The sequence below is a fragment of the Mobula birostris genome, chromosome 21, assembly GCF_030028105.1.
Source record: "Mobula birostris isolate sMobBir1 chromosome 21, sMobBir1.hap1, whole genome shotgun sequence".
In the NCBI taxonomy this organism is placed as follows: Eukaryota; Metazoa; Chordata; class Chondrichthyes; order Myliobatiformes; family Myliobatidae; genus Mobula; species Mobula birostris.
The window spans coordinates 10,594,299-10,608,587 of NC_092390.1; the positions used below are offsets into that span (position 1 = coordinate 10,594,299).

General features: G+C 37.4%; 1 protein-coding gene across 1 annotated transcript in view; it reads right to left on the reverse strand.

Moving 5' to 3' along the window:
- Positions 1-318: 318 nt before the first annotated feature.
- Positions 319-14,289, reverse strand: part of LOC140185584 (metal transporter CNNM2-like) — a 107,032-nt gene continuing 93,061 nt past the window's right edge. The window contains exons 5-6 of the mRNA XM_072238940.1: positions 10,845-11,010; positions 319-813 (exon numbers count right to left, since the gene is read on the reverse strand). Of these exons, the coding sequence (XP_072095041.1) occupies positions 329-813; positions 10,845-11,010 (651 nt within the window). The 3' untranslated portion in view covers positions 319-328. The remainder of the gene's footprint in view (positions 814-10,844; positions 11,011-14,289) is intronic.

Below are 14,289 nucleotides of genomic sequence, written 5' to 3' on the forward strand. Positions count from 1 at the left end.
ACTAGCTGTTGCTCACCTGTACATAGCGTCTGTGAAAGGGAGGATGTCATAAAGCTGTGAAAGGAAATCACAAATCACACACAGAAAAATCAAAATTTTATAACTTTTGGCTATAAGTTCTGTTCTTAAAACCAATCTCACCTAAACATTGTCAAACACACTCAGTGGCCACTTCATTAGGTACACCTATACAGCTGCTTGTTAATGCAAGTATCTACCTAGCCGATTATGTGGCAGCAACTTAATGCATAGAAGTGTGCAAATATGGTCAAGAGGTTCAGTTGTTGTTCAAACCAAACAACGAAACAGAAAAGAAGTGTGATCTAAGTTACTTTGACTGTGGAATGATTGTTGGTGCCAGATGGGGTGCTTTGTGTATCTCAGAAACTGCTGATCTCCTGGGATTTTCACATACATAACAGTCTCTAGAGTTTACGGAAAATGGTGTGAAAAACAAAAACAAAAAAAAAAATCCAGTGAGTGGCAGATCTGCAGGCGAAAACACCTTGTTAATAAGAAAGGTCAGAGGAGAATGGCCAGATCGGTTCAGGCTGACAGGAAGGCAATAGCAACTCAAATAACCACACGTTATAACAATGGTAGCAGAGGAGCATCTCTGAAACCACAGCACATCAAAACTTGAAGTGGATTGGCTACAGCAGCAGAAAACCACACTGGTTTCCACTCCTGTACCTATTAAAGTGGCCACCGAGTGTACATTCAAGCATTCTTTGGGAAACTTGTATGTTCCATATTGCCACCACTGCTTGACATAACTTCTCAATCCTATTTTCAGGGGAGGAAGAGAGACAGCTGAAAAGGAAAATGAAAATTCATGACTGAGTCCTTATTCTATATAGATACACTGTGTAAGCTTTAATATTTGTTGAAATTCACATGTTAAACAACTAATTCTTATCATTTGTCACCAAAATATTGTGACATAGAACACCAAGATAGAACAGCAGTATGTTCAGCAGATACTTGAATAACTTAAAGCGTTTTGAGCAGTTCTCCTGTTGCTGTTGAGTGAGAAAGGTTGTTAGGTTGTACCCCTAACTCTGTCAACACCTTCTTGTTAATTAAGACATAAACATGGCCGAATGAAGAAGAGTCTGCAGGTGAAAGATAGTGTACATGTGACTTAAAATGAAATTATGAAAAGCTAAAATGATTGATTTTCTATTGAAAAAATGTAGGGGGTATAATAATCGCTCATAACATTTTTCTTTGTGTTTTTTTAGGGGCGGCAGGGCAATGTAGCAGTTTGTATATTATTACAACGCCAGCTATTCTGGTTCAATTCCACTGCTGGCAGCAAGGAGTTTGTAAATTCTCTCCCTGACCGCATGCATTTCCTCCAGGTGCTCCACATTCCAAAGATGTATGGGTTAGTAGACAACATGGGTGTAACTGGTTGGCGCGAGCTTGTTGGACCAGTATCGGTGCTGTATCTCTAAATAAATATAAATAAAATAAAATTTTACTTTGCATTTAACTAAATGGTCCAAAAATCTTGTTAATAAGAGAAGTAACTTCATTCACCTCAATTCTGAATTGATTCCAGAACCTATGGACTTACTTTCAAGGACTTTACCACTCATGTTTTCAAGAGAATAGCCACACTGGTTCAAACTCACTTGTGACTAAAAATTATTTAAAATTTGTAACTTATTAAGACCAATGGAATATTTTTCATGGATCCTTTAAAATAATCACTTTTAGCATCCATTGTACATTAGTAGAATATCTTATCATCCATTAGGAAAGCTTTCAGCTTAGTTCAATAGAACATTAATTTTTTTGAGGGCTACCAATAGCTTTCAGATAAGCCCACCTCCAAAATTTTAATAAATTTCGCATGGCAAGCTATGATTCACCTTGTCATATTGGTCATTATGTTATCAGTTAAAAAAAACTTTTTATCAGATGTCGAGTTTTGTTTCTGTGATATGCACTTTCCTATGCACGTTGCAGACAAATTGTAAGATAATAACAGCTGAAAAGGGGTGATCCAACTTGAACCAATAGGTGTTTAATTATATATTTCAGGTTATTAATGTAAATGAGAAATGCTCTAATCCTATTTTTGATAACTACAAAACAAATTTGAACAGCCCCCCAACAAAGACACCCACCATTCACGCCATACTCTCTTCTCACTACTGCCATGGGGAAGGAGGTGCAGGGGCCTCCTTCTACACCACCAAGTTGAGGAACAGTTATTACCCTACAACCATCAGGCTCGTGAACCAACACAGACAACTTCACTCACCTCAACTCTGAAATGATTCCACAACTTACGGACTCACTGTCAAAACTCTACAACCCAGGTACTCAATATATTTATGTATTTATTTATTTTGTATTTGCATAGTTCATCTTCTTTCACTTGCCCCATCACTGAAATGTTCCCATAAGCTATGGACTCACTTTCAAGGACTCTTCATCTTATGTTCTTGAAATACATTGCTTATTTATTTATTATTATAATTATTTCTTTCTTTTTGTATTTGCACAGTTTGTCTTTTGCGCACTGATTGTCTGACAAGCTGGAGCAGTCTTTCATTGATTCTGTTATGATTATTGGATTTATTGAGTATGCCCACAAGAAAATGAATCTCAGGGTAGTATATGGTGACATATCTGTACTTTGATAATAAATTTACTTTTAACTTTCAACTTCAGTCTGAACTTTCCTCTGGGGAAGAGCAAATGGGAGCAGACTGGATGGGCTGAATGGCCTAATGCTGCTCCTATGATTTATGGTAAAAAGATAATATTTAAATGTAAACAGAAGATTTTACTCCAGAAAATGCTATTAATTGTTACAATATGAATAATTCAGCAGTGTTCACTGTTCAATATGTTTTCATTTAAACAGATTCAACTGAATTCACTATTTAGAACAATTATCGGGCTTGGAAAGCACTGTATAAGAAATAGATAGGGTTTGTCCTAGCTTTGTTTCAGATGTATTGTGTGATTGCAAATAGATAACACCTGGAATATGGTGCAGATGTTTTCAAGGAGGATGCCAATATCCTACAGAAGTTTCGCTAAGGATTTCAGCTACAATGACAGAATAAAGAATCATGTATTGATTGACCTAAAACAGGAATGTCTGAAAGGACATTTAATAGGGATGAGCTGCTACAAAGTTTTTTTTCATTTAGAGATACACTGCAGAATAGGACCTTCCAGCCCTTCAAGCCACAACCATAACAACTCCCAATTAACCCTAGTGTAATAACAGGACAATTTTACTAACTGGTACATCTTTGGACCATGGGAGGAAACTGGAACATGCAGGGAAAACCCATGAATTCCATGGGGAGGACATACAGACTCCTTACAGAGAATTCCGACGTCCCCAGCTGCAACAGCTCCACACTAAGCTACCGTAGTGCCCAGTGGTTAAGGTGGACACATTAGCAATGCTTCATGGCCATAAGTACATGGAGAGGAGAGGTTTAGAGGGCTATTGGCCAATTGCAGATAGGATTAACTCACCAGGCATCACAGTCAGCATGAACAAGCTGGGCCGAAGGGCTTGCTTCCATGCTGTATGAATGTATCGCTCAGATACAAATACTATAGGTATTCTCATCAATAAAATCTGGAAGGATCCAGAGGCACAGCTTAAACATTTTGGGAGATATAAGGAGGAAGCACTGATTTAAAAAAAAATTAGGTCATTAGAATCCAGAATGCACCGCAATGTGGCAGAAAACAAATTAATGTTGAATAAACATTTTGTGCCATATTCATAATAATATTTGAAAGAAAATTCATTCCAGCATTGCTCTGTTAGAAACATGATGCAATATCAAATTAAATAAATACACGAGGAAGAGAAATGGTTTATAGTCAAATACAAAATCTAGTTTGAGATGTTAGGCCATAAGACCATAAGACAGGAGCAGAATTAGGACATTTGGCTTATCATCTGCTTTGCTATTTGATTATGGTTGAGTTATTATCCCTCTCAACCCCATTCTCCTGCCTTCTCCCTTTGACGTTCGGCACCCTTACTATTCAAGAACCTATCAGCATCTGCTTTGAATATACCCAGTGCCTTGGCCTCCAAAGCCTTCTCTAGCAATAAATCTGCAGAGGCCAAGACGATGGGCATGTTTCACAATCCTCTGGCTGAAGATGTTCTTTTTCATCTGTTCCAAAGGGGCATCCTTCTATTCTGAGGCTGTGCCCTCTGGTCTACAACTCTCCCACTATTGAAAACATCTTCTCCAAGTACACTCTGTCTAGGCGTTTCAATATTCAGTAGTTTCAAAGCAATCCCTGCTCATTCTTCTAAACACCAGTGAGAACTAGCCTAGAGTGATCAAACGCTTCTCTCTTAAATTTCTGGCATATTGCTGGTGTCTTCGACAGTGAAGAATAAAGCAGTTCACCTGCCATTTCTTTTGTCCCTTTTGCTATTTCTCCAGCAGTCCAGTGCCCACTCTTGCCTCTATTTAGCTGTTTATATAGCTGTAAAAACTTTTGTTATTCTCTTTTATATTATTGCCTTGCCCAGCTTTCCTTTTATCTTTCATCTTATATTTTATCTTTTCTTATTGCTTTTTTTAGTTGCCTTCAGTTGTTTGTTTTAAAAAGCTTCCCACAATTTTTTCTACATTACATGCACTTTGTGCTGTCTTTGACTTTCCTTGTCAATCATGGTAACCTCATAAAACAAGTTTTCTGTAGATGTAGATTTGATTCACTGTGCAAGAGAAAATCCAGGATTATCTTTTTCCTAGCATCATCATGTAGACATTCTACAAGTTCCTTTTCTTGGGATCCAGTACCAACCTGTCTTTCCCCAGTCTACCTGCATGACCATCACAACATTGCCCACCTTTACCTCCCTTTCCACTCTAACTGTTCATTAACCACCTGCACACACTGGAGTATTGACCAACAGGGCACAGTACCTCAAATTGTGCAATTTGAATAAAACAGCATCTGGAACTCTGAGTGCAATTCCACTTTGACTTGTACTGCAATCCAGCTGAAAACAATTTCAGGTTAATGTGCGTAGACTGAATTGATGGCTCTTCACCTTTTAAAGGCAAGTGCTCCTTCTGTGGGTTTCTAGCACAGAAACTAAGTAAGTATTTTGGAAAAATAACTTCTTGGCAACCTCTGCTTTCTTCTTGATGATGATGCTATAACATCAATTTAAGCCAAATGAAAACAATGTCAGTGGAGAAACTACACTCATCCAAAAAACGGGCTGGGGTTCAGCCACCAGCATCCTCTCTACAATTCCTTCAACTAAAGCAACTAAAAAACAAAACAATTCTAGAAAGCAAACTACTTTTAAGATATTCAGTCTTGTTATTAGGAAAGGGGCAGCACTTCAAATGCCTGATTAAGTGGCATCAAGTCGATATGCCCCATTTGATGTTTGTACTGAAATACTAAACCCCCCACCCCACCACTTTACAATTATTCACCTCACAAGAGCATTTGGACAATGTTGTCTTAGTTATGCAGTTAAAGATTAACTTATTTAAGGCTGACACCATTTGAATGCTATCAATTCATATTATTAGCGATATTATCAGTCCTAATGAAAGGTCCCGGCCTGAAATGTTGACTCTTTATTCCCCTCCACAGATGCTGCCTGATCTGCTGAGTACCTCCAGTATTTTGTGTCTGTTACTCTGGATTTCCAGCATCTGCAGAATCTTGTGTTTATTATTAGTTATCATTGACTTCTCGCTATCCATTCATGTGATACATGAATTTATGAATGGCTGTAATCTTGAAATGGTCCTGTTCCCAAAATTTAACATTCAGGTTGGTAGAAGCTCATCAATAATGTTTCCAAAGAATAGCTCCTGTGAAAGTCAAAATACAACCTTGCAACCTATCAACACACACAAAATGCTGGAGGAACTCAGCAGGACAGGCAGCAACCATGGAGAGGAATAAAGAGTCAACATTTCAGGCCAAGATCATCATCAGAAATGGAAAGAAGAGGGGAAAAAGCTAGAATAAGATAGTTGGGGGTGGGAGGGGGTTGGTAGGAGTAGAAGTTGGCAGCTGATGGGTGAAGAGGAAGGCGGGTGGATGGGGAAGGGTGATGAGGTGAGTAGCTGGGAGGTGATAGGTGGATAGATAAAGGGCTGCAAAAGGAGGAATCTGACCGGAGAGTGGACCATGGGAGAAAGGGAAGGAGGAGGGGAACCAGAGGGAATTGATGGGCAGGTAAGAAGAGAAGGGCAAGAAGGGAACCAGAATGGGGAATGAAAAGAGAAAGGAGATATTACAGAAATTGATGCTCACACCATCAGGCTGAAGGTTTTGTTCCTACAGCTTGATTGTGGCTTTATCGTGGCAGTAAAGGAGACCATGGACCAACATGTCAGAATGTGACAAACTAGTAGTAGTTTTAACTAGCAATACACAGAGACTTGCATGAGAAAGATTGTGCCAAACAAAGTAGAGAACAAGGACAGGAAAGAATCTGTAATTCACCAAAAATCTACTCTGATCTTCTCCTCATTTCCCAACATATTGCATCTGGGTGGCCTCCAGCCTGATGGCATGAACATCAATTTCTGTAATTTCTCCCCTCGCTCTTTCTCTTTCCATTCCTCATTCTGGTTTCCCTCTTACTCCTTCTCTTCTTACCTGCTCATCACCTCCCTCTGATTCCCCTCCTCCTTTCCTTTCTCCCATAGTCCACTCGCCTCTCCTATCAGATTCCTTCTTCAGCCCTTTACCTCTCCACGTGCCTCTCAACAAGAGCTGAAACCAGAGAATTAGTCTTCAAGTATACTCACAACACCTCTCTTGACACTCTAACATAACATTTCATATACTGCAATATTAAGTGTCCTAAATAAATGAGTTGCTTTTCTTTGTGTTCTGATTCTCTTATTTAGATTTTGGTAGGGTCACTGACTTCATGCCTTCATATACATTTACTGATTTTCTTTCCCATGAACTCCTCTTGCAAACATTCTTCCACAAATAATTCTTTTGTTTCTGCTTAATTTTCTTCCATTTCTTTCAATGCCCTAAATCTCTGGTATCCTCTTGCTTCCCGTATCTTGTCTTCATTTCAAAATTGAAGCCCTTAGGTAAAAACCTGCACTATCTCCGATGTTATTAGCTTTGGTGAAGTTCAAAATCTGACAGCACAGTAGGAGGCCTTTGATCATTCATGTCTATGATGGCTCTTTCAAACAGCGAACCAATTTGTCTACTCTCACATACTTTTTTTTAACCTTGCAACCCATTTTTTCAAGTACATTTAAACAATTCCCCCTTTGGAAATGATAACTGAATTTACTCCTCCCACTTTTCAGGTACAGCATTTCAGTTAACTGTCTACAAAGTTCTCTTCATCTTTCCCGTGGCACTGTTGCCAATGACTTTCACTAAGTACACCAGCCTACTAAACAAAAAATAGCTTTTCCTTACATACTTCCTCAGAATTTCTCAGGATCTGAATACACAATTAAGAGACCCCTAATTAAATTTAAATACAATACACGTGTAGCAATAAGACTCCAGATTCAATTGCTTACCTCCTAGGCTAGAATGTTTCAGGGACATTATTTAACTTAAATCTTAAATTAATATCTTTTTAAATATCATTCCGAAATATCTGACGTTTAGCTGGTAGTGAATACACAACTGAAGTAAACTTCCATCGTTTAAAGAGCTGACATTGAGATGCTATTTTTTGTGAGGATAATGGCACATCAGTGGAAATTATTTGCTTTCTGAGACAGCTACACAGGGTATAATTTCCAGGAAATTTGACAGGTAGTTTACACCTAATAACAGTAGGTACGTTATTGTCTATTCCATTAAACCCACTCATCTTGAAAACATTTCATTTTACTTTAGGGTTTTGTGTACTGTAGACTATTCTTGGCTGACAGGCAGATGTTTGGGAGAACACTCTCAGACATCCGATAATCATGTTCAGATTACTCATAGAGTTTCAGAACTTGATCTCCAGTAAATCCCCTTCAACAACTCCATTCTAAGTTGATAATATCATCTCTCTCCATTCCTCATTCTTCTGGTAGCATTGGTGAGATCAACAATTCTTCTATCCAATGGCACCAAATAACTGTGCTGTTATTGTCCATCCTTTCTACAATGTTCCAAATCGGGTGGAAAAATCTCAAAGTAAATTATTTCCTGCAAGTTTAATTTTATTCTGAACTACATACTCCTGAAATATCTCTTTCTGTTAGTTCTTATACAAGTTTAGAAAATTAACTCAAGGAACCAATTCTCTAAAGGCTGGAAAAACAAGAAAACATTGGACAACGCTCAGCATGTCAGACATCATCCATGGGGAGAAAGATGGTTTATGTTTGATGTCAATCCCTAATATCAGAAATGCAAATTTAAAGAAAAGGTTATTTATTTTTTTAAGCTGAAATTGATAGAGGCAAGGAGCATTTTGCTTCATATCATATGCCTGTAGCAACTAACAGTCTTACAATCCTACACTAGAGAGAAGTAATTTAGATCACTTAAAATAGTGGTTCTAAAGTAGTGGGATGGGTCAATGACCTCATTTTCTTCAATAATGTATACATTCTTAACTGTGTCAGCACTAAGTAAGCATGTAAACCTTATAGGCAGGATTACAGTATCAAGGATTCAAGGACTCTTTGATGCACCAGTGAGTGAATAATCTGTGTATTGTAATAACTAGGGAAGATGCCAGTTACATAGCCCACTCACCTAAGGAAATGGAGAAGTTGTTGTAAGAAAGGCAAATAAATGTTCAGAGAGGCCATTGACACTATTGCATCAATCAAGAGTTGGAAATGAGCAACAAGCCAAGATTTACAGACAAGCAGTGTATTTTACAGCAAACAAAACCTATATACATAATCTACTTGAAAAGCACCTTTATGCCTGCAGCAAACAGTCATTGACAGCACTTGTTTTCCAGGTGTAACTGACAGAGGTATTACCTAACCATCTCCCTTCTGGCCAGGAACAGTGAATTTACTGTGTGCAGCCAAAAAAAAAAGTATTTTTACTAAGCAGAAGCATAAAACCGTGTCAAAACATAAAACTCAAATAAGGCATGGTAAGAACTATCAATGTCAAATAGGAAATCACAAAAAAAAACAAAATTGGATTGAAATGTTTAACAACTAAAATAGCAGGAATATTATTGTTTAGGTTAAAACAGGTTAATTAAGTCAAGGAGATGCTTTTTGTTAAATCCATATAATTGTCACTGACACACATACCAAAGTTTCCTTAAGAAAATTGCCACATTGCCATTTTAAAAATATGACGTGTTTATGTTACATTTTCAGCTGAGATAATCCACTTTCTTTATAATGGCTAATTCATCCGACCGTGACACAATAGGAAAGACACACAATTTGATGTTAGGAAAATCAATACATTTAAATCTGAAAGCCAGTTGATAAGATCAAATGATTCATCAGTCCAAACTAATTGTTTGCATGTAGATAAACACAAGGACATTTGCAGATGCTGGAAATCCAGAGTAACACATACAAAATGCTGGAGGAACTCAGGTCAGGCAACATCTATGGAAAGGAATTTTGTATGTGTTTGCACTTACAAGGTGTTGAAAACCAGATATTGAGAAAACCTATAAGCTTAAAATAAAAGGTATCAGTCAAAAAATTCTGCTGTGTATACAAAAAATGAAACAAAATATTATGATGAAATTCATTTATCTAATATTGAGGATTCAATTAAAAATAAACTTTGAATATAAGATATTGACAGCATGCAAATAGAGCCATAGAAACTCTAACTCACAGCTATCTAGTAAGATTTGAATTATGCTCAGAGAAAATGGAATACCACCTTTCATATTAGCCTGGGACATCACTTCAATGTGTGATATAATCTATAATAAACTCAATGAAAGTGCACAGAGCATAACAGATTCAAACAATAGAAAAATATACAGTGGCAATTCTCAACAAATGGCACAACTGATGCAAACAGATGCTCATCGGAGAAACATAAATTATATGACATTAATCCTGTAAAACAAACAAACAGCTGAGCACCAGTAATAGTATCAACTAATAGCACAGACAATAAACTTTAATGAACAGATAAGAAACAATTTATTAAAGGTAGTACTTTCCTTTAGGTATGATCCAAAACTGAGATCATATTAAAAGGGACGTACTATCTGTCCAGTAGTGCTTGTAATGAACAATCCAAAGTGTTTTATGCTGCACTGGAGGGAGGCAATTCTTAAGCAAATTATGTCAGCTCGCATGCCTTTGCATAAAACAAAAAAAACTTTCAGAAACATTTCATTGTCATGTTAGTAATGGCTATGAGTACAATATGCAGAAACATTCAAAATACATGCATTTTTGTTAGAAACAGCAAAAAAATACCGACATAAAGGAAAAAAATACACAACCCGTGTAGTGTATTGCATTGCAATGCAGCATTCCAAGGGCATTTGCAATCAGCATTCTTCATTGTCAAGTACTGTTCACAGCAGTTCACGTGAAGCCGCAGACATTGTGCAAGAGGAGTCAGTGTAGGGTTCAAGGCAGAGTGTACAGTAAGCAAGTAAAAACACAACCAAGCTTGATGGTCATGTATATTAAGTTTAAAAGGTATCAAAAACTGCAGCCATAAAATGTGGTATAAAAATAATATGTTTTCAGTAACGTTGAGTGGTTAGCTGGTCGTAACTCTCCATTTCTCATCCATAAATAGAAGACAAAAGCCATCATGCTTCGTGCTGACATCCAAGCTAGATACACTTTCAACGGCTCAGAGGATCCAAGTAAACTATACTTAATTTTCATCAGTGTTATGATTCAGTGACTTACGAATCACAAGGTTGATCTCATGTGTTGAATTTGTTGTTGTTGCTAGGGTTTCGGGGCTAGGCTCTTTACTTAGCAAGTCCGTTGTCCCTAGTTCGCCATCAAGGCTCTGGGGTGAGCTGTCCATTTGGGTTGCTGCTACTGCATTTACATACTGCATCCTTGTGATCTAAGCAGAAAAAGAGTTACGCAACTTTAAACATACACCTCATATGTAATGATGTGGCAGAGGAAAAAGAGAAAACAGAATAATTCTCACATTAATTGGCATCATTAATTTTTGTTTGCAAACTTCACTTGGTGACGTTATAAATTATGTACATTCCAACTGAAATCATTTCCTCTCCCCAAATCTGTTCTTATACCATGGTACAGACTAAAACACTGTCATAATCTGCTCTGTTCTGCATTTGTGAACCTCAAAGTTCAAAGTAAATTTATTAGCAAAGTACATATATGCCACCAAATACTATTCTGAATTAATTTTCTGACAGGCATTCACAAAACAAAGAAATACAATAAAATCCATGAAAATCTACAAAAGACTGAAAAAAGTCAATTTGTACAAATACAAAATAAGACAATGAATAGATAAATCAATAACACTGAGAACATGAGCTGTAGAGTCCTTGAAAGTGAGTCCATACGCTGTGTTCAGTGTTCAGTTCGGAGCTGTGAGGAGTGAAGTTATCCACACTGGTTCAACTGATGGTTGAAGAGTAATAACTGTGCCAGAACCTAACAGTGTGGGACTTAAGGCTCCTGTACCTCTTTCCCAACAGCAGCAGCGAGAAGAGAGCATGACTGACAACCCGGCTGATAAGTTACTCAAGAGAGAGAAAGGTTTGTCAAAATCAAACCTGAATCTCCTCCAATTAAAATCTTCAAACATATACAGTATATTGCAACAGAAGTTCCAATTAGCCATCAGTGGATGTCTGACCTTTTGTATTCCAATTTTGAACATCAAAAATATCTTATGTCATCTTCCACAAATTAACTGCTCATCAGATATATTTGACTTAATTCGTTAGTTTATATGGAAAATTTGTACTTAACCAGTGATAATACCAAACTAACCCCATCATGTTGATTTCTGTGCTTTAACCATAACTTCACCTTAGTAACAATATTCTGGGGTGGCTTGGAAAAGCCTATGAGACAAAAGTTGTACACAATAAATCTCACACACAATGAGAGTTCTGTAAGTAATTTATATCATTTGAGTTAGAAACATGTCACAAAATATTTATAGAAGAAAATGGGTCTTAGGGAGCATCACAATGCAGTGGAAAACTTCTCATTACCTACGGACTTGCGTTAACAAATGATTTCTACTCAGTTACCTGGAACTATTACTGTATTCTATGACACATGTGCAAAGTCTTACTTGTGGGTGATGCCCATAACTTTACAGCTAAAAACTTTTTGGACTTCCTCATGTGAGGTCAGTCACACACCGCATCTGACCCGAGGCTCATGGGGTTACTATGCTGCAAAATTTGATGGGGTGATGGCTGCTGAAGGGAAAGCGGGATTGGAAGAGGCAGAACTGGCAGTAATGACTATGTGTTGAGAGAAGTCATCCTGTTTTAGTGGGAGGTGGGTTTTTAAGTTGTTAATGATAACTTCTTTCCCTCTGCCATCCGATTTCTAAATGGGCATTGAACCCATGCATACTACCTCACTACCTTTATTTTATTTCTGTTTTGCACCACTTATTTTAATATAACTATTTAATATACACACATGTACTTTATTGTAATTCATTTTTCCTATACTTATCATGTATTGTATTGTACTGCTGCCGCAAAGTTAACAAATTTGACGACACATGCTGGTGAAATTAAACTTGATTTCAATTCTGAAACCGAGTGCTTAGTTACCTCACCTGACATTGTATTGGGAAGACCACGTTGTCCCAGGAGTTTCCAACATCTGGCAGTGCCAGGAGAACATGGTCTAAAATCCCCTTCAGAGTGAAAATAATCCCATCACAAGCAGCCACGACGTGGAGATTTGCTTTGGGATTGCACGGGTGACTCACGATAAGCAGTGTGTGATTGAATTTTTCAGAGCAATGGAAGGTATCCTGCAAGGCCACTTACAATAATGTTCAATAAACCAATACCCCTAGGAGTTGGGTGAAAACATCCAGCAAGTCTGCACTACAGAATGTTACACATTTTTATTTCATTTTTTTCTTAATTAGAAAGCAATACTTTTCTGTGAAGTTGGCGAGTTTGAAGAGAGTGGGAAACATGCAAGTACTCAGGCCTTAGCCACAGCTGCAAACCTATCTACGTTCTGACTTGCACTTGTGACCTCCAGTTCTAGCAGCAGGTCCTATTTCGAATAAATGAGCAAGCCATAAACCGAACTGAATAATCTGATAATAGATTATCAGTTTTAATTTAGTGTGTTACATTTCAGCAGAAAGCAATCAATTTTCAACTGCATACTGCTGAAGAATTGCAATGAAATTTCCTAGTAAGACTCCTATAAAAGTTCTTCGTTTATAAAGATGTGCAATTATTTGTGAAGTCCTGGATGGTTCAAATATATATAAAAAATGTACATGGCTAACTCTAATAGCACACAAGTAAACTTGATCTACAGCAACACACACACAGGACTGGAGGAACTCAGCAAGTCGGATAGCATCTATGAGGGGTGGGGTGAATTACCCTGCACAGATGCTGCCTAATTTGCTGAGCTCCTCCAGTACTTTCTGTGTGTTGCTCTAGATTTCCAGCATCTGCAAAATCTTCATGATAATCTGATCTATGTCTTATGATGAGATATGGTACTGCTGAAACTGACTGTGCACTTCAGATTGGATAATTTACTCATCAACAGAATTGAAAACTGAGACAAGATTACCATAAACACTTAAAATTTGGAATTTTGCAAATTAGCTGGATAAAATTCTTTGCTTTTTAAAAACTGTATGTGAATGTGCAAAATATCTGCAATGAAAAATTTTTGACATTTTAAATGGCAAAGAAGTTCATTTGGCCTGTCCAAACCATCCTCCCACAAAAAAATTGCATTTAATCTATTACTGCACCTAACTTTCCTTAATTGATTCCAAGGTATAGTGGATTCCGATTAATTGGGGCAGCCAACTCATAAAGAACATCGACTAATCAAAAAAAAAAAATGGGATTCCCATCATTTATTTGGGACACTATGCCGCTTAATTGGGACAGTGGACTGTTGCCGAACAGTTTCTAACTAGCATCAGTTGCATGTGCTTGCGTTTCTGTTTAACACAAGCAAACATTTTAAAATAGTGTCAGTTGCAAAAAAAGTGATTTTTATTATGATAGTTGGCGAAATATAAGCAATAAGATAATTCAGAACTGTTTTGCTCACTGCAAATTCAAACATTCAGGCTTGGAGATGCCAGGAACGACCAGGAGTGAAAATGAAACGAATTCTCTAT